Below are 26,152 nucleotides of genomic sequence, written 5' to 3'. Positions count from 1 at the left end.
TTCACACATTCGCAAATGAATAGTGACATATAGCAGAACAAAGTTCAGAGCAGTGACCATGGCGAGGATGACACTTTCTGTAATTTCAGGCATGATGGGTATATGCACTTGCTTCCCACAGAGTGACTGACTGCCTGTGTGCAGTCAGCTCCAAGCTGCATAGGGGGATCATGCGTCTGCATCACACTGAGAATAAGTCATTAGCCTGGGCCCATCATGTGATCATCTCACGAGCTACCTATTATTTTCCCCCTCAATTCTCTCTGTCTCTATCTCTGTCTCTGTCTCTCTCTCTCACACACGGACGCACACAAACACACGTGAGCGCACGCACGCGCACACAGACAAACATACGGACGCGCACACACACACACACACACACACACATGCACACCCATACAAATGCACGCACACACAGAAACACACATACATGCACCCACACATGCGCATACACACACACACACACACACACAAGTGCACAACCATACACATGCGCGCGCATACACACACGCACACACACATACTCACACACGCCCAAACACAGACATTCACACAGATGCACACAAGCTCCCACATGCGCACACACACACACACACTCGCACACATACAAACATCTTCTCAGAGGGAAGCGCTGGAGCTGTGGCAGTGTGGCATGGTGAGGGGGTGGGGAGGACTCTGGAGAAGGGAGACATTGCCTAGCAACCATGATTAGTAGGCACACACTAGCAGCTGAGTGTGTTTCAGGGAGAGCAGGATGGAGGGGCTGGAGGAGGAAGTGGGGGGATATTTCTGTCATTTCAGCTGGCTTCATCAAGGCAACACAGACCCCCTCCCCTGAGGGGCAGCAGAAGCAACTTTCTGATTAACTCGATATCATTCCTCCGTTCCAGTAGAGATGGGGGGATTCCCTTTAATTCAGTACAGTGTTTATGTCCACAGTGCTTCCCCAATATATTTGCCAGTACACAACCCTAATCTTCCACCATTTGGCAGCTCAAACTTTAACCCAAACTGAAGTTCAACACTAGGGGTGTGCGATATGACGATATTAGATTGTGAACGATTAAAATGTCTCCATGATCTGCCTTTACAGAGAGATCGTTAGCATCGTGCTACAGTACACATTCTATCAGTTGCAGTTCTATGGCTCATACACACATCCAAAGTTGTTGAGGAGTTGGTCCCTAAAAAGAATTTGACATTGGTAATATGGAACTGGTTTGGATTTTCCAAAACCGACACGGTGCAAACAACAGTTATTTGCAAATATTGCAAAGATAAGGTTTGCACGTCGGATGGCAACATGACAAACCTTTTTAACCACCTCAAAAGAAAGCACCCGAAAGAGTATGCTGGTAGTCAAACAGTGAGGGGATCCCACGTCAGTGCATCAGCTACAACCACGCAGCCAGAGGCTACAAGGCCAAAACAAACAACTCTAACGAAGGCATTTGAGAAAGGCACTCCGTATGACAGGACAAGTAAGCACTGGAAAGAGGTAACTGATGCAGCAACATTTTACCTGGCCAAGGATATGATTCCCATAAAAACCGTGGAAAATGAGGGTTTCAAAAGACTGCTCAAAATAGTTGATCTGTGGTACAAGATACACAGCTGCAAATATTTTTCCAACATGACCATTCCACAGCTGTACTTCGAATGCCGCGACATAAAACAAAACAAAATTCAAAACGTTGTTTTTTGCTACAACAGCTGATTTATGGTCTAGCCGCACTTCAGAACCTTATTTGAGTCTGACCATTCATTTCATTCACGGCTGGAAGCTCTGCAGTGCGAAAATAGTCTTAAAAACCAACATGAAAAAGAATTGTGATAAAATCGTGGATCGTGATCCTGCCTGAAAAAAATCGTGATTTGATATTTTTGCCATATCGCCCACCCCTATTCAACACTATACCCAAAAGCAGCCCTGAATCCGTCCACACTGATTCGGTGCAAACCCAGTGTCCAGGCAGTCTGTTCCATTGGCAGGCCATGGGGCTACTGGTCCCAATTTGGCTCCCGCTGAGGGCACCACTCATACACATCCAACTGAGTGATGGCTTCCCAAGGGGGATTGTGGGTAGGATATGTGCATTTGTCTGTGTGTGCCATGCTGCATTCACACAGCCATCAGGCTCATGTTGTCATTATTCGGCTGATCAGCTGAGGTGGGGAGTGAGCCACGGACAGCTCTCAGTGAGCTGGGCAAGAGAGAGACCTCTGACAAAGGCCTGTCATACACTGTCATTCACACATTGATGTGTGATGATATGCACATCATTAAAACAAACATGGCTTTGTTTGGAGATGGTTGATTGGCCATTGATGATAAAAAGTAAAATGCTCCTTATATTGTTCCTGTTAACATCACTTGATGAAAATGTAGATTTAAATTAGATTAGCAGATCGTGAAGTCAATAGGTAAATTTCATCAAAAATATGATAGCTCAAAAATTTGTCAGCCAGCTAGCCTGTGAGATTGTGGGTGTGTGTGTATGCACATGTGTGTGTGAGAAAAAATCCTATGATGCAATGTGTTGAAAGTTGTGCTCTATCAGCCAGGCCTGATGCCTGGTTCAATACTCTTTTCCTTCTTAATGGAGAGGGGGCCTGGGACCGGAACTAAGATGCACTGACTGGCATCTTTCTGCCAGTGAGAAAGCCCCTATAAAACTGTTAGAGAAGTTTAGGCGTGATTAACACCACTCTGGCTGAGGGGAGAGTTTATTTGACAGCATGAGTTTGGCTCAGGGGGTGCAGTCATTCCTGCTTGGTGAGCCCCAGAGCCTGGTTTCAGATGCAGTCCCTGCCAGGCCAATGGAGATGGGTACAGGACAGGCACCCATTATTTACAGTTGGGGGGAGCGAGGCTGGGCTAGAGGGAAGAGCTCTGGGGTAATACTGCACTTCTATAAGAGTGATGATATTTGGCTGAAATAAGGGTAGTGCCGCACTCTAACAGCAGTGGAGAAATGCTACACTCCTGCCATTAGAGAAATTATACTTGGCTGACATAAGACCAATGCCATACTCTAACAACAATGTAGGAATGCTACACTCCTGCTTTGATAGTAATGTTACAGTCTTGCTACAATATATTAATGTTACAGTCCTGGCATGGCAAAGTAATACAACACTCCAATAAGAGTACAGGACATCTTTGCCATTGGCCATAAAACAGAGCACTGAATGTATTCTCTACCAATGAGGAATTCAAATACACTATAGATACAGCTTGTAGAAAGGGGGAATGTTGTCAAGCCCAAAAAACACATTTAAACAAATGTAACAATGCAGTAAAGAGCGACTAATATGTGTCTCATCTCATTCAGAGTAACATACAAGATGAGCACAGTTTATGCTATATTTACATTTTTGCCAAAATGAAAGGAATATTTTAGATGAATGTAAAAGCACCAGTGATGATGTGGCACTCTGTGGGTTGGGAGCAGAAAACAACCAAGAGCAAATGTGGCCAGTTCTGAATATAGGAAACATTACAGGTGAGCTTTTAACGGAAGAGCAGGCACTTAAGGACATATTTAGACCCGTTTTGAGCCGGTAACACTCATGTGTTGATGGGAATGACATGTGTGCTAATGAGGGAGTGACTGCACTACCACAAAGACACCACTAGGAGGCCTCCTGACAGCAGGACATGAGAAGGAGGGGGAAGCTGGACTGCCTGTTCATAACAATACCCATTATGTACTCACAGTCAAAAAAATAACTACTCATCATTCCGAGAAATGCATACGTACACAGGGAGACGCATTCTAACCTTAGCGAGATTAGCATAGCCGAGGGTATGGCACTGCACAGGTCTGTGGAGATAATCCACAAAAATGTATAATGATTAGGAACAGGCTAACCTGGTGTCACCTCATTTTGTACTATTTATTCATTTATGCCATCAATTAAAGGTGTCATTTCTGTCTGCTCAGTTCAATACATTCTGCAGCTATATACAGCATTATACAGCATAATAAGCTAGTGTGAGGCTACCATTAAACATAAATTCTTTAAGGATACTAAATTACTGATGTTGCATGTATGGTGTCATGTGCAGCAATGTAATCACGTCTTCAATGATCAATCAGATATCTTTCAGGTGAGTGATTCTCCTGGACTTCCCAGTATGGAACCTAGAGGAATCTGCCATATTCATGGGAAATGCTGGGGGCATGTGGGGAGAGCTTTGGCCGCACATCCTCCTGCAAAAGGAAAGAAAGGCCAGAAGCCCAAAACAAGTTTAACAAACTAATGTGTGTGGCACAGTCTACCCCTAGCCTTTGTGGGGCTCTGTAAAGCAGGCCCTAGCTCTGCTGGGGTGGTATATGCTTCTGTAACGGCTTTTGGAGCAGATGAGCGCACCAGATGGCTTCTGGCTGCCTGACACATCTGACCCTTTGGAGAGGAGAGGAACACAAGGAGAGATGTGTTCAGATGAAATGTGCAGCCTACAGAGAACAGACATCACAGTATCAAGGAGTGAAACACCAGTGGTGCACGTTCAGAAATATTCATGGCCCCATGGATCTGAATGCAGCTGCATATGCTGACATACGTCACACCACCGAACCGCGCTTAGCCCTCTCTCTGCCTGCCGCTGAGCTCACTCCTGCTCCATCCATCTCTGTGAGTGCCACGACACCTTATTACACAAATCCCATTACGACCCCGAACTGCACTGATCTGGGCCCTGAGTGACCGCACAATTCACCCTGCCACTTACAGCAGCTTACAGAGAGAGGGGAAAGAAAGCATTACTTTGGTCTGTTGCAAAAAAAAAAAAAAAAAAAAAAAAGGGTGCGCATGATCCAATAAGCATCCCCTCCTTGGTCCTGTCACCATGACAACCCACATCTCTTTGCAAGGAGCAACCACTGATTGCCTCTCCCAAAGATGATGCTGCAGGTGCCTTCCTTGGCTTCTTGCAGGGAGCTGCTTACTGTAGTGGGGAGGGGAATGAATCAGCCGGTGGGCAATCGCAACTCAGAGCAAAAGAGCCTGAAGGCCAGCGTACTGCAGACGTGCGCCTGAGATTACACCGTCAGTCGGAGAACGCAGACTTAAAATGGCACGCTCTCTCAGCCTCAGGCTCCCCTTCCCCCCTTTCTTCCACCCTGAAAACCTTTACCTGTCCAGAAATCCTCAACTTCTTGCCTAGACATTGGGAATCAAGTATGCCTAACACTTAAACACACTACATTTAATAAAAAATGCATTATTGTGACCATTTCACTGTTACAGTCTTGTCAGTGTTGCTGAATCATAGTATATGGAGGGCATTTCTCAAAACTCAAAGCTGCCACCTATTCCGTTATGTAGGTCGCACTCTGAGTGTCCACATCTTTTCTGTGGAGACAGCAGACATTTTATTTTCCATGAAGGGATGTTACAAGGTCACGCTGAGCTGAGCTGCATGCATACGCAGAGCTCACATGCATACTCAGAGCTACATGCATACAGTGAACTTCATGCATATGCAGAGTTGCATGCATACATTGAGCCGCATGCATCGTTGAGCTACCGAAATGCCTTTGTCTTCTTGTCAAGAAAAGACCATGTAGGCTTGCGAAAGAGAGAGAGATGGAGGGGAGAGGGAGAGGGGGAGAGAACTGGAGAAAGGGGGGGGGGGGGGGGGGTCGCTGGTGTCTGTTGCTGTTTAAACGCATTGAGACTCCTTCAGAATACAAAATGCGCCAGCCTCAAACTGGGTCTTGATCCTTACACTTCCACTGTCACACAAAAGCCACCATGAAGAAAGACGCCATCTTAGGAAACTGCACCATAAGGGACACAAGGGCTAACAGTGAACACCACTCACCATCTTAAACACAGTTCACTGCATCACATAAGAGGCAATGCAATGAACTTCATCTCCCTTTCAGACAGGCTTTCAGGTAGGGACAGTTAAATCACTCATTTAATGCTGAAATGTTGTTGACTCTCTCTAAAATGGGATAAAAAAATTTCTGCCTGTAAAACAATGCTTCCAACCTGCGTGCCAATTATGCAGTACAACACTGTACATGTGCATCACATAATGTACCGCATGATGAAGGAGCATGCTACAATAAGTAAAGACATAGGTGTAAGGATTATTGAAAAACCTAATTCACAGCTGGTTTTGTTATATGCAATATTGTATCTGAAAAACATCCCTGCCCAGCTTTGAGAGGACTGCTGGGAATACAAAAGCTGTGGAATGTGTCCATCTTTTGTGGTCACTGACAGCACAAACATCAGCCAGACTCCAAAACGCATTTTCAACTTTCTCTTCCCTCCAGCCAGCAGCCAGCTCATGATATAGATATATCTTCAGTATGAGTCACTGAGTAAGAGTGCCACAAACACATATAGATATACCTACAGTATGAGTAACTGGATGAGCGCACCACAAACACATATAGGCTTAAAGATGATAATTTTTTGTGAATACAGTGCATTGCTGGATTAACTCAAATACAAATAGAAAAGTGAGTATGAACTGAAGCATAGCTAAAGACTGAGTGGCACTAATCTAACAGAAATGTGTATTGACACACTTCCTTGGCATTTGATTCTGCAGCAGATTACCCTATTTTCCATCAGCTCTCCATAATTGCCCTCTTTTACACATACATAGGATTGACAGACAATTTAAAGTGGACCTTGATGTCACTGCTACCAGAGCTACTGTCGAGCAGCTGAATACCAACTGTAATCTAACATTTCTCTGCATCCAAATACAACTGAAACTGAAATTGTCTCATGCAAAGTGTTCTGCAGGAGCCAGAGTGTTGATCCAATGGAAACTGATTGTGCTCAATCTCAATGCATAATGTTGCAGGATATTTGTTGCTGATATTAATAGCTACCAGCTAAGTTAATGTATATCCTGCTCATTCCCTGTAAGATAATGGAAATTAAATCTTATCTGACCATCAATGTTATTTTTAGCTCGCAATTCCCCAATTGCTGTACAGCTGCCAATCCAATTTACAGCAGTCAAAACACATCCCCTGTGCTGCTTAGAAGCAAGACTTAGTATTCCAAGTAAAGTCATAAATACATATTGGCTTTATGTTTCTTGATCTCTGTGTAATTGAGAGGTGAGATTCAGGAGAACACTAGAGAAATGTGCTGTAAGCACCCCTTGTATCCCCCACCCAAAATTAGCTTTCATGAGCCTACTACATTTTAAGTACTTTGCCAAATCCCCCACTCTAACAATAAGGCTTATTCACAAACATCACTCGTTCCAATGAATTATTTTCTCATTAACAACTAGAAAACTGGGTGTGTATGTGAGAGAGGAAGTCTGACATCTGCCCAATTAATTGCTGCCACAGCACCATTCACAATGCAGACGGGATTTACAGGGGACAATCCACACCTGTCCCAGGGGACAAAAGCAGCATCTCCAGTCATGTTTTCATTGGTGCCACCTTTACCTGAGCTACATCTGAAAGGTGACTGAACTCAGACCCTCTTGGCTGTGGTTGTGGCAAAGCATCCTCCCTATAAAAATCTCAAATCAGAACAGGCTGTTGGCAAGATTTTGTAACTATATCTCCGATTTAGCCTTATGAGATTGCTATTTAAAACATATAGATTATATATATATATATATATATATATATATATATATATATATATATATCTATATACATAACACGCCTGGCTGGTATAATTGCCTGCCTGACACATCTGCTGAAAAGCCAAGGAGGCTGGTGGAAACCAGGCCAACAAGGCAAAAGTGACTGAAAATTAGAAATCCGATATCCTTTAAGTAAGCAGACATGCTGACATGCTTACTGAATTGTAAACAAAGGCTTCATTACCTGTTTTTTTTCTTAATCCAAAATGTTTCTTGGCCCAGGTTTAGTCTAACATCCTTAATACATCTGTAAAATACATCCTTATCCAATTTTCTTCAGTGCAGGTAAAAATGTAAGAGTTGAGAACCTTAAGAAACCTTTTTCATTAATGTCTGAGTTTAAACAGTTTGACTCATTCAAGGTTTTGGTTCTGAGAATAGTAGCTTCTGCATGTGATACTTATATATACTTATATCTCTCTGTAAAACCGATATATAGCAATAGTAAATCCTCATTCCAAGATGTAGGTTTAAAGACAAAAAAAACTCATAACACCACTCAACACCACAGTTCAGGAATGGCCTCAGCCAACCAGCTGGATGCAGTGTCTTTCCTGCACTGTCCAGGCATGCAGCATGCATCCTGTCATGCATGAAATGCAAGGTCATTGTAATGTGACCCTGTGAGGGGTCATGTTCCACACTGGATGGGCTACACCTTTTCCAAAGAACATCCTCATTTGATCATCTGATCCTCAGCTAATTTGGTAGAGCCAGGCCTGCCTAAAGAGGGTGTAATAGGAAGCTCCTCCACGCTGTTTGCGTCCCACAGGCAAATGAGCACAGGAGCAGAACATACACTGACCCACTCACGTCTCCCACTTGTCTCCACTTTCCCAGTGTTCAGCACTTCCACATGAAAGAAGTGTTTGATGAATTATTTATCTGTCCCAGCCATGTAATTCCTAATGTCTCATTTTAATATCCTTTAGAAGTTGGAACAATAGAGGTGCAACATAGTTGCTGGCACTTGGAGGAAACTGATGTTGCTGACATCAGCAGAAGGCTTTACTCATAAAACTGAAACACAGCTGAAGAATACTGGTCTCATTGCTATCATTTGAACATTAAGAGCTGTACAGATGTGTCACTGACCATGAGAAATTTGAGAAATGTGCTTTTAACAACATTATATCACTGTTGGACAATGCAGAATATTTCTGCATGACTGTAACTTTTTGTTTCAACAAACACTTCAAGGGTAAACTACAAGGGTAAAGTAGAACCATTCATTCAATGCACACTTTCAAAACTCTAACAATCTGTGCATAACATTTTCTCCCATCACACAGACAGCATATCAAAGCCACAACATTCGGAACTTGCAACAACTCAAAACACCCATAAATGAATAGGCTACTACACTATCTACATACATCTACATAGACACAGATGCAGTCACAAAGGAGATGAAAACAAGAGGCCATGGATGCAGTTCTTTGACCTCAGTGCCACTAGAAGGACTGCCCAGAGTGCCAGAGGAGCACTGAACTCACTCAGCGTTTTCCCCCAGTTGTATCAACTACCAGATCAGGACTCATGACTAAAATTAATCTCATTTCCAATACAACTCCTAGTATAATTTACAATAAAAAAAATGACAGACTGCCTTGTCAAAGTCCTGTGATCTGTGATCCACTGATGTTGTCTGCAGGCTGCATATACCCCACTCTGAGACATTTCAGCTGCTCAGGGTACTGCACCTGATAAAGAATAAGATGTCCCTCTGGTCTCTTGAAGGTCCTTACAGTACCAGTCATGCTATGCCATATTGGTAAAGCACAAAATTCATCAATGGCCCTGCAGACAGAGGGGGCTGCAGTCTGTAGACCTTTGTGACAGTACTGGTGGTATGTACAGACTGTGCTACCTGGCCAGCGCTGGGTCTGGCTCCAGGTTTTTCTGAGGCCCTAATGACAGAACTTGTAGTGAAACAGCTTGTGTACTGGCTCTTACAACGCCATTTCCTACATTTCTTTTTGTAACTTTGCTAATATGATAGTGGCACTACGCTCATAAAGGTTATGCAAGCTTTCAGTGGTGGAGGGGGGAACCATTGTAGAGGTAAACATGAAAATATGCCACTTTTAGCACACTGAAGATGAAAAGCATGAGATTGTGTTGGGGAGGCTTGAGGGAACTGCAGTTACTTTTAGCCCATAACTGGCCCAGGGGTGTGTTTTTACATAGCTGATACTTCACATCACAGCCAGGGTTATGACTAGTGTTGAGAGAACTGATCACAGGTCAGTTGTCAGTGGCAGATAAGAACACATCAGCACATTGGGGGGGGGGGGGGGGGGCTACTTTTATTGCCTTTGTTGCTGTTGGATTTTTGTGGCACAAAAAGTAAATAGGTTAAATTTGGATGATAAAAATGAAAAGTTTTGTAGCTGCTAAAAAATGCCAGCAGGGGTCCCCCTGGTGGCCGTGTGGCCCTACACAGGTGGAATACTCTGCATGTATGGAGGCTGGCTAGTAGAAAGCACTGGGAAAGACACTCTCTGGCTACACTGTTTTACAGGATAAAGGAACCTACTGTTCTCATGTTGGCCATGAGCCAGCCTGTATTGTCTCCAGAGCTGATCCACGCCTCTTTTCCATGAACACAGATGCTTCATGTGGCCACACTAAAAATGCTTTTCCCACTTACAGCCAGGTGTAGACCGTGTGCAGGTCAGTCCAGGTACAGCTGGCTTCCCCATATCCCATGTGACATTTCACAGAAGTAGGTCTGTTTTACACAACTGACTACAGAGAAGGCAGCCTGCCACATTGTGAGGTACACCATGTAATATCATGCAAATAAATAAAACTGATACAAACGGAAATGGCCAGCTATATCCACACAGAGTGTGAAAAGGAAGGAGAACTTTAGTTTCATTTTAATACCACTGGGGTCTTTTTTGATCTTTCTAGTTAGTAAGTCAGGTAGCTATATGTAACTGAAAATGGCAAATGAAGAGAAAAGATGACTACAAACATCCTAAAATTATAGAGCAGATGATGCAGGCAGATATGATCATCTGATAAAATGGGCCACTTTTCCACCTCGCTGCTGGTGAATGACAGGATGCTAGCTTTTCTGACCACGCTAGCTAGCAGTTCCACTGCTTGCTTGCTGTCCACCCCTGTGTGATAGGCAAGATATAAAAGAAGAATATCTGACATGCTTCCAAAGTTCGACACACCCCAAGAGAATATGCAGAAACACAGTTTATACTATAGATGGTCCCATGTCCGTTAGAACCCTTCCTCCGAAGGTCACCGTGGCTGATAGAAATGGCTCCAGCTTGTCTTGCGTATGGCTGACCTAAAGCTCAGGAAGGCCATTAGGAGTAAGCCAAGTGACAGCGAGATTCAGAAAGGCGTGGAACGTTGCCTAAATGTCACACAGGAGTACGGCTGAGGCACTGCTCTGTTGTATGCAAGTGCCGTGGTCTGTTACAAAAGCTGAGAGATTGCCCTCACCTCCACTCTGGTTTAGCCCCACCTCCCACTTAATGACATCAGTTGTGCCCCAGCCAACCTTTACTGTAATTTCTCAGACAGATGACTCTGCGCTTTTCATCTCCCTGGGGGGAGCGGCAGAGATTCCCATAAAAAGGGAGGCGCACTCCTTGTTGTGCTAATTGTTTTTGTCCTCTTTTGTCCTCTGTGTTCAAGACCACAAACAAAAGATGCCCCCATATCATCAGGAAATGCCCCAATAACGCCTTTACGTGGCCACCGGCCAGGTCGATGCCTGCATTCTGAGTCTTGGTCATGCGCAGACTCCTCATTAAAGATCAATTGACCATGACATAGATGGAGCGAGGGAGACACACAAACAGGAAGACAGAACGAGAGAGATATAGGAGGAGAGAAAGAGAGGGATTGCCATTAGAAAATCATTTAAGCTTTTCCAATATGCACAGATGCACTTCTTACAAGGCATTCTGAATTTCAATTAGAGGGAAAAAGACAGAGAAGTGATGGAAGAGACACAGAAAAAGAGAGTGGTTCACTAACCCAATTCTGATCTGAGGCAATATAAGAGAAGTAGTAAACGCACCAGGGGAAATGGGAATGTGCTCTGGGGTGAGGGGGAGGGGAGGGCTTCCATAAAGAACGGGAGGTGGGGGCTGCTGTCTAAACTCATAGCTCTTTGTGAGCCAGAGAAATCAGACCAAGCCCCTCGCAGAGCTCCCATCCAAAATGGCTGCCAGGGCCCGTGTAAACAACCCTGAGAATGAAAGGACTACATTTCTGCTGTCTGCCTTCCAGGGGGCCAGGAGAGCCGCACAAACACAGAGCATAACCCTTTCCCTTCCAGAGTCTCAGCCAGCACAGTGGTGGCCATTCACCTTCAAAACCAGCTCCAGTCGTGTGGAAAATGTAGGTATCACAAGGAATTTTAACATTGTATTCAAAAACCAACCAGCCCAATACTACTGTTCTATCAGAGAGGGTGGCTGAGGGATACAATTGAGCTCACTAGTGGATGGGAGTCTCCTGTGTACAAACGTAGGTTAGCTTGCATTTTAAAAGGTCTTAAAGGGGCAGGGGAACTTCCTTTTTCAGCAGCGGCCTTTCACTTGTTCTCTTGGACCTTTGTTCAGGAACAAAAGGAATGGAGCGGAGAAGTAAACAGCTGGTGGACATTTCCTCGCAGCAAGGAGAAGCAGCCTTTCTGCCCTATTGTGTTACACACCGTCAGCTTTCAAGTCCTCCCAAAATGACGCCCCTCACTGCAAGCTCCATGACTGGAAAGCTCCCGTTTGTACAGGTGGGAAGCCTCCCAGAGGCTACAATAGGCTGCTTCTCCAGGGGCGTCCGCCCTGGAATGTGAACCCGACCTCTCTCCCAAATTACAACCCTTTTCAGCACAAAAGGTAGCCTGAGGAGCCGGCCTGGAGCGGTGCCGTGTCCCCCCCTTTTTGAAACAGACCATGAGCATTTACAAACACTTTACAAACAGCTGCCTCCTCCAGCGTGTCCCACTAAGTGCAGATCCATTAGTAAACTTTGACCCGATTAATTTGAGAAATACCTGAGGGTGGTGGTCCCGAGACTGCTTTCCTCCACTGTGAAGCTGTGTGCTCACGCTGCTGTAAGGCAGGTTTTCACAGCTGACCTTGAGCAGGCAGACAAGAAGGGGGCCATTTCTAGTGGCACAAAATGGAGGAATTATGAGGGCTTAGTTAGTCATGAAAAGTGCTGACACTCCAACAATAACAACAAGAATTTTCTGTTACCTGCACAACTCTTCATGACAGAAAGTCAGTATACCAAGCATATCAATCCAGGAAATCGGGACTTACACTTATAATGTACCAATGGAGTAAAAGACTCACTGAATACCTGAAATATACAACATTATAGAATACAGATTTGTTAAGCCACTCAAATATATCTACATGTTCAGCTGTAAGGTTACCAAAAATAAGTCATTTTCAGAACGTGCTGCAAAACAACAGGGAGGCCATCAGGAGAGAAACCATTGCAGTCCATTCTGCTTGCTTCTCTCTACAGAGAGGAAGGCAAAAGACAGGGGAGGAATGAAGGGAAAAAACCCTCTGCGGTGTGCGCTCTGCAGACAGAGGCAGTAAGTCCACGCCTGCAGCTCTGAGAGGCTTATTCGCCAGGGAGGAATGTTTTAGCTTGCATACATTATCTGCAAAGGGGCCCTGGGCAGTGAGAGATAGTGCTGACATCACTGTCTGTAAATGGCTGGGCTCCGAGCTGCAATGAGGGGAAAACAAATGAGAGTAACCCTTTCCTGGCTCCCCAGCCACTGCAACACACATGCTCTGCAGCAGCGGCAGCGGTAGGGCTGCACAATGCACGGCTTCGCCCAAGGATGCCCTGCCGGATCAGCCCCGCTCCTGTCGGCGTTCAGCTTGTTTTGTCACTCGTTGCTTTACCTCAAGGGTGCCTGAGCCTGAGCAGTATGCTGTGCTGCGCAAAAGCAGCATTGTTATTTATGCTGCAAAGACATCTGACTGTGCAAATACTTCTGCAACATCTATCAGTCATATTTATAAAACACTCACATTTATACATGCATACTGTTTGGATGATATGAATGCATGCAGCACGGTGCAGGAATGCTCTGGGACACTGTGTAGGGAGGTGCAGATATTGTAGATTTCAAATAGATTTGAAATAAACACTTTTGGGGCAGAGCCACTGAAATAAGAGCTTTGTTTCAACTGAACCAGAGGTGATTCGAAGGAGCCCCCCAGGCCCCCATCCTCCATACACAGGGATTGTGCACAAACTGGAGAAGAGGAAAGCTGTTCCAGCACGCACAGGGTTAACCTCACACCGCTGTCTCCCGGGCTCTTGTATCCATGCATTCCTGAATAAATGGTGTTTTGTGCGAGGCTGGTTACCAATGGCAACAGCACCGGATAGCACTGCAGAGTAACCTTTGGAGTGGCAGGATTTATAGCCGGTATTTTTATCCAGTGGAAACTTCTCTCAGCCAGGGGAGGGGGTAGCAGGGAAGGGGGAGGGGGACTCGCTTCTTCGGGGAGTAGGAGGGAAGTAAACTGCAGACATTTAGAGGATATAAGCTGAAACAGATATTCAGTGTGCACAAGCCCAGTTTTGTTTGAGAGGAGCCATGCTAAAGCACTAATTCAGGGGAGCTGATAAGATGTCTACATGGTTGATGAAGGCCTGTTACTCCTTATTACTCCACCACAGTAAAAAATATTTCAATGAGGAAAAAGACCTTCATTGTGACCAATGAGGAAAGAGAACTTCACTGTGATCTCCAGTTGCTTCTTTGGTATGCTGTTTGCATCATAAGGACAGAGCAGGGTAATGTCAGGAAGCTCAGCTCTTCTAAACCTACAATTAGGAGTCTTCTGTAGCTCCAGAAACAGCACCTCTAGTTGACCACTGCTATGCATATATCAGCACTAAGCTAATGTAAAGGGAAAATGGCCAACTGCACACAGGGCACTTCAGCGCTGGTCCAACTCCAGGCACCCTGACTGGGGGAGGTGCCACCCTCCTCTTCAGCCAATCACACAAATCCTCCTTGCAGAAAACCCAGCTGTATAAACTGGTATCATATTAAATCTACATTGCAATGCAAATTGGCCAAGGTCACACTTTCCGCTAAGCAAATAAATTAATTTTAAAACGTCTGGTGAGCCATGCACTGGTCCGGTATCAGTGGCTTGCTGAGGAGCCCTGTTGAAACCTCACAGCTCAGACTAACACCTCCTCACGACATATGATACCACAGAAACCACCCCACCGTCTGACTGGACTCGTGGGGACGGGCCACACCTTGTGACTAAGCCGGGGGGTCAGTGACATGGGGCCAGGGCCACAATAGCGTTTGGACAGATGGACCCTAGATGTCTGATGGGTCGCTGTGTTCCACACATCTGTTTTTGAGGCACACAGTCCGATTGTTTGTGCCTTCATGTGAATGGTATTCAGAAAACCAGATTCAGAAAGAACTACCTTTCTTGAAAACCACACAAGCCTGCTTTCGAGCAAATGTGACCTGATCCGCAACTGCATTCACTTGGCCACTGAGGGAGACCACTGCTGCACACCACACCCCAGTACAGAGGGAAAAGATGCCCTGAAGGACTGCAGAACACAATTCATTCAGTGCATTTCATGCTGTACTTCAGCGCACAGAGGAGTGCAGCATTCAAACTGAGTGCAGAGCAGGGGGTCTGGAGTAGCAGAGAGAGGTTTGGTATTCAGCGTCTGCTTGTCTCCTTGGCATGCATACTGCAGCCTCTGACTGTATGATTGTCCTGACAGCCAAGGGCACCTTCATCACTGTCCATTGCAGCGAAACAAAGGAAAGCAGTGAGATCAGTGTGCGAAATCAGGGGGTCCCTCCTACCCATACCTGCCAACATTTAGGTTTCAAAATACGGGAGGGTTTTCGGCGGGGGGACGGGGGATTGTGGATAGTAAATAAATAAGTAAATAAATAATTGTATGCAGTGTGTGGATTGTGTGTGTAGATTGTGTTTCATAGACGATCGGGCAACTTGGGTAACGTCAGATAAACATACAAAACTTATGGATCCGTGTATGACGATTATTCATAATAAAGTTTGCCATGTGCTTTATTTTATGAAAACCTGCGCACGTCTTTTGACCACATCTTTTGAATCACTGCAATGAAAAGCAAATACGTTATTTTGTGTTTATTTTTTCATACAAAGTGGGATGTAATGTCAGTCCTATGTTGGAGACAATGCAGAAATTTGCTGTGATTTCAAAACTGCATTACTCGCTTTGTCGCACAGAGAAACAACTGTTATCATCGGAAAGGGTTCTGCTGTTTATTTTGATATGCGGTACGTTGTGAAGCGATAGGGGCTTATTCAACCGAGAAGCAGGAGTGTGAAAATGGGTGAAGAAATTAGTAAAGATATTACTTTGCACAAGTTTGATCTGTCTTCACAACGCGATTACTTCCGTATGTACAAATATGTGACTAGCATCATTACAAAGCTCCGGTTCCGCTCTTTCTTGTGATATGTGTTCCATATCTATGCAATGACGAGTTCATGAGTAATTCAGCCTCAGCACCGGCTCCCCTCAGGGCTGTGTGCTGAGCCCCCTGCTCTATACCCTCTATACATACGACTGCACCCCTGTCCACTCCAGCAACACCTTTGTCAAATTTGCCAATGACACCACAGTGGTGGGGCTCATCTCAGGGGGTGATGAGTCCGCCTACCGGGACGAGGTGGAGCAGCTGTCAGTGTGGTGCAGAGACAACAACCTGCTCCTGAACACGTCAAAGACAAAGTTGGTTGGTCATCGATCTCAGGAAGAAAAAATGGACATTCAAACCATAATCATCAGCGGGGACTGTGTGGAGAGGGTCACGGACTTCCGTTTTCTGGGAGTTTACATTGAGAAGGACGTGACCTGGGACATGAACACCACAGAACTGGTAAAAAAGGCACAGCAGAGACTCTACTTTCTGAGGGTCCTCAGGAAGAACAACATCACCCAGAGACTGCTGGTGTCCTTCTACCGCTCCACCATAGAGCATTCTCACCTACTGCCTCTGCGTGTGGTTTTCCAGCTGCACTGTGGCACACAAAAAAGAGCTTCGGGGGGTCGTCAAGACTGCTGAGGAAATCATCGGGTGTCCTCTCCCCACTCTAGAGGACCTACACAGTTCCCGCTGCCTCAAGAGAGCCCATAACATCATAAAGGACACATCCCACCCCGGTCACTCTCTGTTCGAACTGCTACCGTCAGGCAGATGGTACAGAGCCATTAGAACAAGGACAAACTGACTCAACAACAGTATTTATCCCACAGCTGTACAAGCTTTAAATGCCACTAAACACAATGTTCACGTTCACTATGCAATAAGGGATCTGTGCAATTAATGTTCATGGTCCTTCACTCTGCAATAAGGGACCTGTGCAATTTTTCTGGCAGAATGTAGATATCTCTGTGTGTTCTTACTTGTGTTCTACCTTTTTTACTTTTTATATAGCCTTACTTTTTAAATTATCTTTTATTTATTAGCTTTTTATTGATCTATTGCACTGTTGAGGATTGCACTCAATTTTCGTTGTACATGTTACAATGACAATAAAGAAATTCTGATTCTGATTCTGAATTCAAACAACAGTAATGGGTGTGGAGATGGACGCAGAGCTGTATGCAGATTGTAACTATGATTAAATTTGATGGAAATTCAAAATTATTTTTCGTTGCATAGACAAGCAACTAGCATCGTTGGTAATGAATACTTCCTGAGCAATTCAGCCGAGAAGAAGGGATGTGAAATAAAACATATTGGTAATGAGAATTATACTGGTGCACGTCCTTATAAAAATTTCATAAAATGCTTTAAATGTTTTTTTCATATGAGATGTTATCATAATTAAAAATATAGACTGCATTTCATATATTGCAGTAAAAACTCAAGTTTGGCTATTCAGATTTTGACATCACTTGGACATAGTTTGTGAGAATCACCCAACCAGTATATGCCACATTCACACTTTTACTTACATACTTTTAAAAATTAAAAACACAGTGTTCAGAAAGTAATCCAAAGTATTTAGATTACATTACTTACCTTGAGTAATCTAACAGAACACGTTACAAATTACATTTTAGGCCAAGTATTCTGTGATCTGTAGTGGAATACATATTAAAAGTAACCCTCCCAACCCTGTCCATAGGGATAAAGTGAGTCACTCATATGGTGACACTGTATTCCTGCTCAATAAATGGGTGGTGGTGTGCAATAGCCACCACTTCATTGGCAGGAATGAATCCTTTTACTCCCTCTGCTTTGACTAAAGAGCATGTTATTCAATGACAGGAACACAACTGAACTAACAGGAATGAGATTATGGAATTACAGAGACATTCAATATGCTTTACCCAAGCAAAAATAGAAAATCTAGCCCATACAGTCACATATGGCCATCTGTGCATACCAACTAAAACACAAGAGGGACAGGGAAGGACAGCTGTCTGATCAGAGCACCAATTCGGCCTGACCCCATGTCTGAAATATGACAAACATGGCACCCCTAGCCCATGTCTTTGTGGCACATAAGCAATCCCTTTGATGGCATAGTGCGCAGCACACCGCCCTCAGCAGTGAAAAGCCTACTTTGAAACAGGGACAGGGGCTGCAGCCAGGATATGGTGCAGCTAAAAATAACTGTGGCAGCAGAGATAGGCCTTGGCTGCAAAGACTCCCATGGGAGGGCTCTTCTCGCTCCTGCCACCATGCAATCCCCCTCCCCCCCCCCCCCCCCCCGCCCCAAACACACACACGCGTACACACACACACGCACACGCACACCGTAAATGACAGGCACTTTTCATCTCTGAAAGGGCTCACCGTTCTGCCCATTGTTTACCCCTTGTGCCATCACATGCTTGTAGGCCAGCGTGTGGAGTAGTGGTAGGAGAAGAGTGGTAGAGAAGACTACTGGAAATTTGCTGCTGCAGCCTTCACCTCAGCCGCTTCACTCAAACCATCTGCATGGAGGATGCATCGTATTATGTTACCCTGGGTAAGGGCCTCAGCTATGGGCGGTTTAATGAAATACATTTGCTTGGCAGACGTTCAGAACACTGCTCACTGGACCTGAAAGCCTCCATTCAGGTCAGACTGAGTGTTTTGCAGCAGTCTTCTTATGCTGCTTCCTGAGATTCACTTGCCCTGACTGCAAACTGGGTGAAATTCACTGGCAAGGGGGATTTTGGAAAAAGTAGGTAAGACGAGAGAGGAGAATGTTATCAGTTTTAACCTGAGGTGAGCTGAGAGCCACCACTGCCCTTCATTACACCACATCCAGATTCAACTCATGAGCCTGTCTAACTCGATGTATAGCCCACAGCTACTGTATGTATTCACAAGCCTGCCGTTGCTCCTTGCCACACATGAATTACCTGATCAGCACGGATACTGCACATTTGTTCCAGCACCCTTCAGACTATCTGAATGAATGAATACAGTGTTGATGACAGCATGCCAGTGTTGGGTTGACTCATGGCAACAGGCATGCACCAACAGGCACTCCTTCCTGTGGGATAGCCAATGAAAGCGAAGGGCGGAGTCACGTGACCACATGCCGTATCCCAGGAGAAAGGCATCTCCCGCAGAGGCATCTCATACTTGTATTTGTGTTTTCACTATCCAAGTAAACAGTGGTAGGGGGAAGAGCAAAGCAGTGGGGCCTGCAGCTTTGACTCAAACCATTAAAAAACTACACAATGCTGACCAGCCATTACATTACAGAATGCAATCCAAAGAGTAAGTAAGAATTTACAAATGCCATTTTGCAGCTCCTCCAATACCCACAAAGGCAGGAATGGAGCCGAAGGTGATGCTGGCTACTTCTCAGAGCTAGACCCTGCCCAGGCAGAAAAAAACTAAAGCAACATCTAAGTGCATACAATCATCCATGAAACGGAATATGAATGAGAGCATACAATTTTTTATAATTCAATAAAGAATTAACATACTTCTAATGCCGTAGAATGATCTTAAAATGAGCTTAGAGGTAACTGCACATACAGTATACGGTTTGAAACTGACTCCCTTGTTCCCTTGATGTTCTGCACTGAAACACTGGTACTACGTGTTTTAAACAACTGATGCTATTAAAATTAAAAAAAATTCTATGAGGGTCGATACATTTATTCTATAAAAACCATGTGTGCTATTTTAATTGGAAATTTATATTGCGACAGGCTGAATTGCACATATTTCAGTTGACAACATACTGAAAAATATTTTTTTTCTTATTTATATTGTGAAGGACATGAAGGGACTGAATGTATTCTGGCTTCTCCCAGGTACTGAGTTTGCCTCTGTCAGATTCACATTGCGGTGATTTTCCATGTAAACATACTTCCAAGGAAACAGCTTTCCATTAGCACCATGGAGACAAGAGTTTCCAGGTAAAACCCTGTGAGTTGGGACAGAAGTAGGTTTTGCATGTAAATATTTACACAGAGAATGCTCCTCACACAAATAAGGAGAAATAAATACATTTCTTTTTTCCTACAGTTGGTCACACAGAGCTAGCTTCATTTTGGTAATGCCTACAGCTATCGAGACTGGGCAACCTGAAAAGGGGAGGTTGGAAACTTACCTTTAAACTGCTGAGGGTCCTCAACCAAGTGTTACCTTTGTAACATTTATGCATTTGACGGACAATCTTTTGATTATAATAAAATCTAAATCTTTGATCTGTTTCTTATGGTCAAACTGTAAAACAAACTGAAAAAGTGAATCTGGAGCAGATGGGTGATCCTAATGTAAACTGACACACTTGTTTATCAGCAAGCCAAAAACTGATTCAGGATAGTCAGAACGAAAGGTGCATTAATAGCTTTCCCGTTTTGAGCTGACAAGTCTCCATTGATAGAGAATTAGAAAGCAGACTTTTCTGCTGATTCTCTGGCTATGTCCTTCACATGTGTATTCTGCAGAGACCAATTGTAAGGGGGAAAACTGTGAACCCAGGAAACAACACATCAAAAGTTGCCACTAAGCTGTGGAAGAGACTGACCCATCATCCTGAAAGACATATTAACAGCTATTTACACTCTACGACAAACCAATTGTCTCTGCTGCAAAACTTCAATGAGTCAACACAAATTACATTTTTTCCAACTGCAGGAAATGATCCTCACACACTGTATAACAGAATTTCATACCAATTTAATGTCGTTTTTATCAGATTATGAATACGACCAGATCTACGATGGGGGAATATTAATGCACGTGTGATTATGTTTTCTCAAGTTCTAACCACAAGCATAAAGCATTGTGCGAGTTCACCACCCACAATTCAACCGCCACTCACCATAAAGCTAGAATTCGACATAGTAGTCGGTTGTTTAAACGCATCGTGTGGAAACTATACGTCAATGTTTTTTTAAAAAAAAAAACAGTATGGCTATAAACAGCAACCGAATCGACTAATTGACAGGTGACCATTTATGGAAAAAGGTTTATCGTTTCAGTTGTGGTAAATACAGTTGCTGTTTGGGAATGAGTTACGCCGCTTTCCTGCTGCTCGCGCCAAATGAGGCATTTTACAACACAGTAAGTGAGCACTGTATGCGATTGCGGGTTACGTAAGAGAAAGTGAAACCTACGAAACAGTTTAAGTGGGACCGTCACCGAACAATAGATTATTAACAACGGCCAAACTAACTGACGGCACCATTTAGCGAGCATTCTTACATTACGTTAAAAGCTACTGGTCAGCAAGTGTAATGCACCGAATTCACCCTTTCATGAAATGTATCAGAAACATGCTGAGATGACTGCACGTGTTGAACAAACCGACTCCTCACCAAGTGTTAATATCAATGGAATTTATTACAATTTACTCAGCTCCAAGGCACGTTACAGTCTTCTGTTACTACAGAAATGTATAAACAAACAGAGAATATAATATGGTCATGTACAGCATTTTGCTCTACTCTTAAGCATCCGTGCATCAATAAAGCAAAAAAGGAGAAAAAATGAAAAGAAAAAAAAAAACACGTAGTAAAATATACTGGTATATTTAGATCACAAGATAAAATAAACATTACCCTGGTAAACAACATAACCCAAAATTAAAGGAGTAGAATTAAACAAACATTACCCCCACCCACCTCTCACCCCTACCCTAGTAGATCAGAAAATTGGGCTCAACTAACATTTCACTTTTAAAAAAATATGTTTGTATTTTATGAGTGTCAACACTGGCCTTGGTAATCAATAAAAGTGCATGAATAAAAAACACTGCAGCAGTAATTGTTAAGTGCTTTCACTTTGTACCTAGACAACAAACTGCCATAGAAATTAAACGTTATTCAGTAACCAGTCTATTTCATTTTGACCAAAACAGCTTCCTCCTCCAAATGAAGTGTAACTGTACCTTTGTTTCAAAATATAGAAACATATGAAGAAAGTAACGTCTCTGTACATAAGACTAATCATGTCAGTTAATTCACAACATGTATATATATACTTGACGCGTTTAGTGTTTTTGAAGGAAGCAAACATCTAGGGGTCTCTCTCCTTTTTTACTTTAACGTCCCCAGCTAAAATGGTTGCAATCTCACCTTGCATGAACGCCCAAGGCACATTCGAACCTACCAAGGGGCATTTCTCTCCGCTAGGGCAATACACCTCGCCAGTGGCTCCCTGTGCTTTGATGCTCTCTCGAGAACAAGGAAAACAGAATTTGTGGTTGGGAACTGACGGACACTGAACAAAGTGGGTATCCTCCAAACGTTCGTGACAAATGGTACAGCACAGTGGCCCGTTGTTAGCCATAGGAGAGTCTGGAATGCTCTGAGGATGACCTTGGTCCATGCTAGGATGGGTGCTGGACTGAGGCTGTGCACCGGCCAGGTTCATTTCTCCGTTGCGGGAAGCCAAACGACGCTGTCCTGATATGGAGGCTGGGGAAACCGGACTGCTGCTGCTGTGTCTTGTGGAGGTGGTGGAGTGAACGGAGTTACTGTCTTTCGGCGAATGCGCATTGCCAAGAGTGTCTGCGACCGACATGAGGGCAGCCATCGGGGACTGTCCGTTCTGCGGGGCAGTCTCGGGAGGGGTGGTCCTACTGGAATGCACAGGGTGGCTGGGTCCAAGCGGCGGGGGACCCCCATGGGAGGCTCCGAATGCCCCAGATGCCATCGTCAGTTTCAAAGCCTCGCTCTGATTAGCTATCCACTGTTGTCTCTGCTGTTCTTCAGATAATTTAAGAGCACCCTCCGCGGAGTCGGGCTCCGGGGACGCCTTGCGTTTTCGCATGCCAGTCCTCGGAGCACTCGCTGCTGGCAAGGCACGGGGAATATTCACCAAAGCAGTAGGCAACAAAGGGCAACTGGCGTCGATGTACGGCTGTGGCAGCATTTCAGCGCCCAATCCCTCTTTAAAGAAACGGACCGACTCGGGCAATAAATCGCCCAGAAGTCGCCAGTCTCCAGAGCCGTGCTTTTTCTCATATTCCAAATACTTGAAACCAGAAGAAAGCCCTCGACCAAAATCTTTCATACAGTCTTGATACATTTGTTTAGCGACACCCGATGCACTAGAAAACACGCTTCCACATCCACTCGGGTACTCGATAAATATTTTCAACTCATAGTCCATTCCAGGCTTTGAGATGGCATCGAAAGCAAACACCCTGCCCACGAGCGAATGATCCTTCTTAAACCTCACATTAAAAGGAGTGCTATTTGAAAGTGTGATCAATGTCTCCCTTACTATTTTAGGTTTGTTTGCCCAGTCTTCAGATCTGTTCCTTAAACTTTCACTCAGCTCAGCCAAAGCTTCCGCGTTGCGCTGCTTCTCTTTCAGATCCCTCTCTTGATCCGTGCTGGATACAGAGCCCGGTCTTTTGCCCACGTCCGACATGGACTGAGAAGCCATGGACAGCGCTTGTCCCATGCTGGATGGCGGTGGGGGTCGGCTCGCCAGACCGTGCGGCGCAATGGCCGCTGCACCGGGAGGGCCATTCAGCAGTGTCTGCGGGAGGAGATTGGGTGGCACGGTCATTTGTCCTGGAACTGCGACCAGACCGTGGCTCCTCCGAGAGTTTGGGCTTTGTCTGTTCAGTTCGGGGGGACCATCGTCCGTTTTGGGGAAGCCATTTGGTCCGCTCAGGCCGTTAGGGAGCCTACCCGCATGCGTGCTAATGCCTGGGTAATCAAAACGTGGTCTGTCGGTGTTTAGAGAGTAGCGATCCAGCCCCGGTTGCTGTTGTTTTGAGGATCCATCCACATGGTTGAGCTGCACCGTCTCTTTGGATGACATTGCCGCCTGAGCTTTTACCGCGGCTGGCGGCGGTGGTCCGGGGGATCTCCCCTCTTGAAAGCCATGAGCCCGCTTCAGGTGGCGTGCAGTCTCAATCACAAACTCGATCCGATCCGCGCCCTCATAGTTCACGCAACCCCTACAGACTGGCTCCGTAAAATCCCAAATCATAGCCCACGGCATGCGGGGCAAATCACAAAGGTAACACGACTGTCTCCTGGATGAAGACACTTGTGCAGAAGACATGCTGATAACCCGTTTCGGTCTTTTTTTCTAGTTCCGAGTCACTCTTTCTGTAATCCTCCTCACCAACCCTGCTATTTTGCAAACGACAGCTCTTCTTTCACTTGATCTCCTATGCCGTGCAAAATTGTGTGTGACCGTGAATCGTTGCTTGCAGGGTTCAAATTTACAACACGCGCGCCTCACATTCTGACTTGCATTCTGATTTGGAATTCTGATTGTGGCTCCACGTCCTCTCTCTCCACTTGGAATGCCACCTGGCTGGAGCCGTGACGTCAGCACCACGTTCCGCAGTTCCTCTGTAACAAACTGACATGCCACTTGTTGCTGTCCTAAAGCGCATGCTCCAACCACTCCCCTCTTGTGTTGTGAATGACTTCACTGCACAGACATTGATCAAATTTCAGTCCGTCCTGTGGACTGTTCATCTTGCAAGCCGTAACTAGTTATTTATCCACGGGCACGGTTATACTTTTCTATCTGGCTAAATTGAAATAAACGTCAGCACTATTTATAAACTACAGAGAACTGAAGCTAACCTAAGTTACGATGTACGATGTAAATATGCTTACATCAGCATTATTACACTCCCCCGCTTCATACTAAAATGTACGCATCAAGGAATAAAGGCATAGTCTAAATGTTAAAGAAAACGTTTTGCGATACTGCATGTAGGCTATATTTGCCTCCACAATTTAGATAATTTCGCAAAAACTACGTGATAATATACAGTTGCATTTTCGACAATCTTGAAGACGTCAATCAACCGAAGATCCGATATATTTCATCATTAAAGATGCCCTTAAACCAAATCATAAACATTCAGGGATCAGTATACACGCTCGACGACGTTATTGCATCGCAAATCTAACATTCAACTAGGCGGTCCACGTTAACGGTTGTTACACGGCTGAATTTCACCGACGTGTTGTGTCGTTTTATTGCGCCACCGACGCACGATATATAGAAAATAATGTGTATTTATTCTTGGTTTCCTATACAGAAATACAAGCGCGTGCCAGTGTTTCTAAGAATGCATGCTTAGCGAGACTGGCTAGGATCACCGGCTGACCCGCATTGCCTTTCCTGGCTGTTGTATAATCAGTTGACCACAGCATTATTTTCCTGTTTGCAAAATCTCGCTGCGCCTTTGGAGAGTTAAGCCAACGCCTTTTTTAGTAAGTAGAATCCTAGCAACAACAACATTTATGAATGTTTTTTCACTCCGTTACTAAAAGAGTATTGAATCCTTAAAGGATGTTTTGATCGTATTTCATGATTTGATCAAAATTCGTTTTACCGATGTATCACTTTCTGAAAACACATACAAAATATATCACGTTAAAACGTGACGACCAATTTTTTAAGAAAAAGTGTATATTAGAGTAGGTCAAAATGTGCTATATTGTGATTATACTTTGTAAAACATCAAGATGTAGCAGAGGTACATCTTGTAGCATTTTACTGGCAGTTGACATAAATCAGCTAATTGGCCATACAATTCTCAATTCTGCCAGCCAGTTCATCAGAAAGAGCAAAACAAAAGCAGACTTCAGGAGAACATGAAACATCAGACCACCACACCTTGTTGGAGAGCCATTTCATCTGGCTGCCCCTCATACTCGCTGAAGCACCTCTTCCATACACGCTCCCAGGGTGCTTTGCGTGACTGCAGACACTGGTTTTCAAATCTGCCAAACATTAGGGGAGTTAAAACACACTGGGCTTCCTGACTCATTTATTGTTTACCTAAATGCAGAGCTAAGAGCGAGCCCCCCTCCTGTCCGCTGGGCCCCCTTCCTGATTAGCAACGGTTGGAAGTTAGAACAAAACTTTCCCGTTATTCAACAGGGAGAGAAGGAAGAGAAGTGGGTAGCAGGACAAGGAGGAAGGAGAGGTTTTTTATTCCACTCCCACATACCGCAGGCTGTGGCTGTGCTTCATCCAGGGGTGAGGACGCCAAG

General features: G+C 44.6%; 2 protein-coding genes across 2 annotated transcripts in view; both read right to left on the bottom strand.

The window, feature by feature from the left end:
* kiaa0586 (KIAA0586 ortholog) overlaps nt 1-26,152 on the bottom strand; it is a 192,103-nt gene that overhangs the window by 136,539 nt on the left and 29,412 nt on the right. The window lies entirely within an intron of this gene.
* On the bottom strand, nt 22,135-24,496 carry irf2bpl (interferon regulatory factor 2 binding protein-like). The gene has a single exon (XM_036542011.1). It carries the CDS (start codon nt 24,189-24,191, stop codon nt 22,185-22,187), a length of 2,007 nt encoding a protein of 668 aa, XP_036397904.1. The 5' UTR covers nt 24,192-24,496; the 3' UTR covers nt 22,135-22,184.

Source organism: Megalops cyprinoides, chromosome 12, assembly GCF_013368585.1.
Source record: "Megalops cyprinoides isolate fMegCyp1 chromosome 12, fMegCyp1.pri, whole genome shotgun sequence".
NCBI classification, from domain to species: domain Eukaryota; kingdom Metazoa; phylum Chordata; class Actinopteri; order Elopiformes; family Megalopidae; genus Megalops; species Megalops cyprinoides.
Note: the sequence above shows the minus strand (reverse complement) of the source record. Positions and strands in the feature narration are given on the sequence as shown.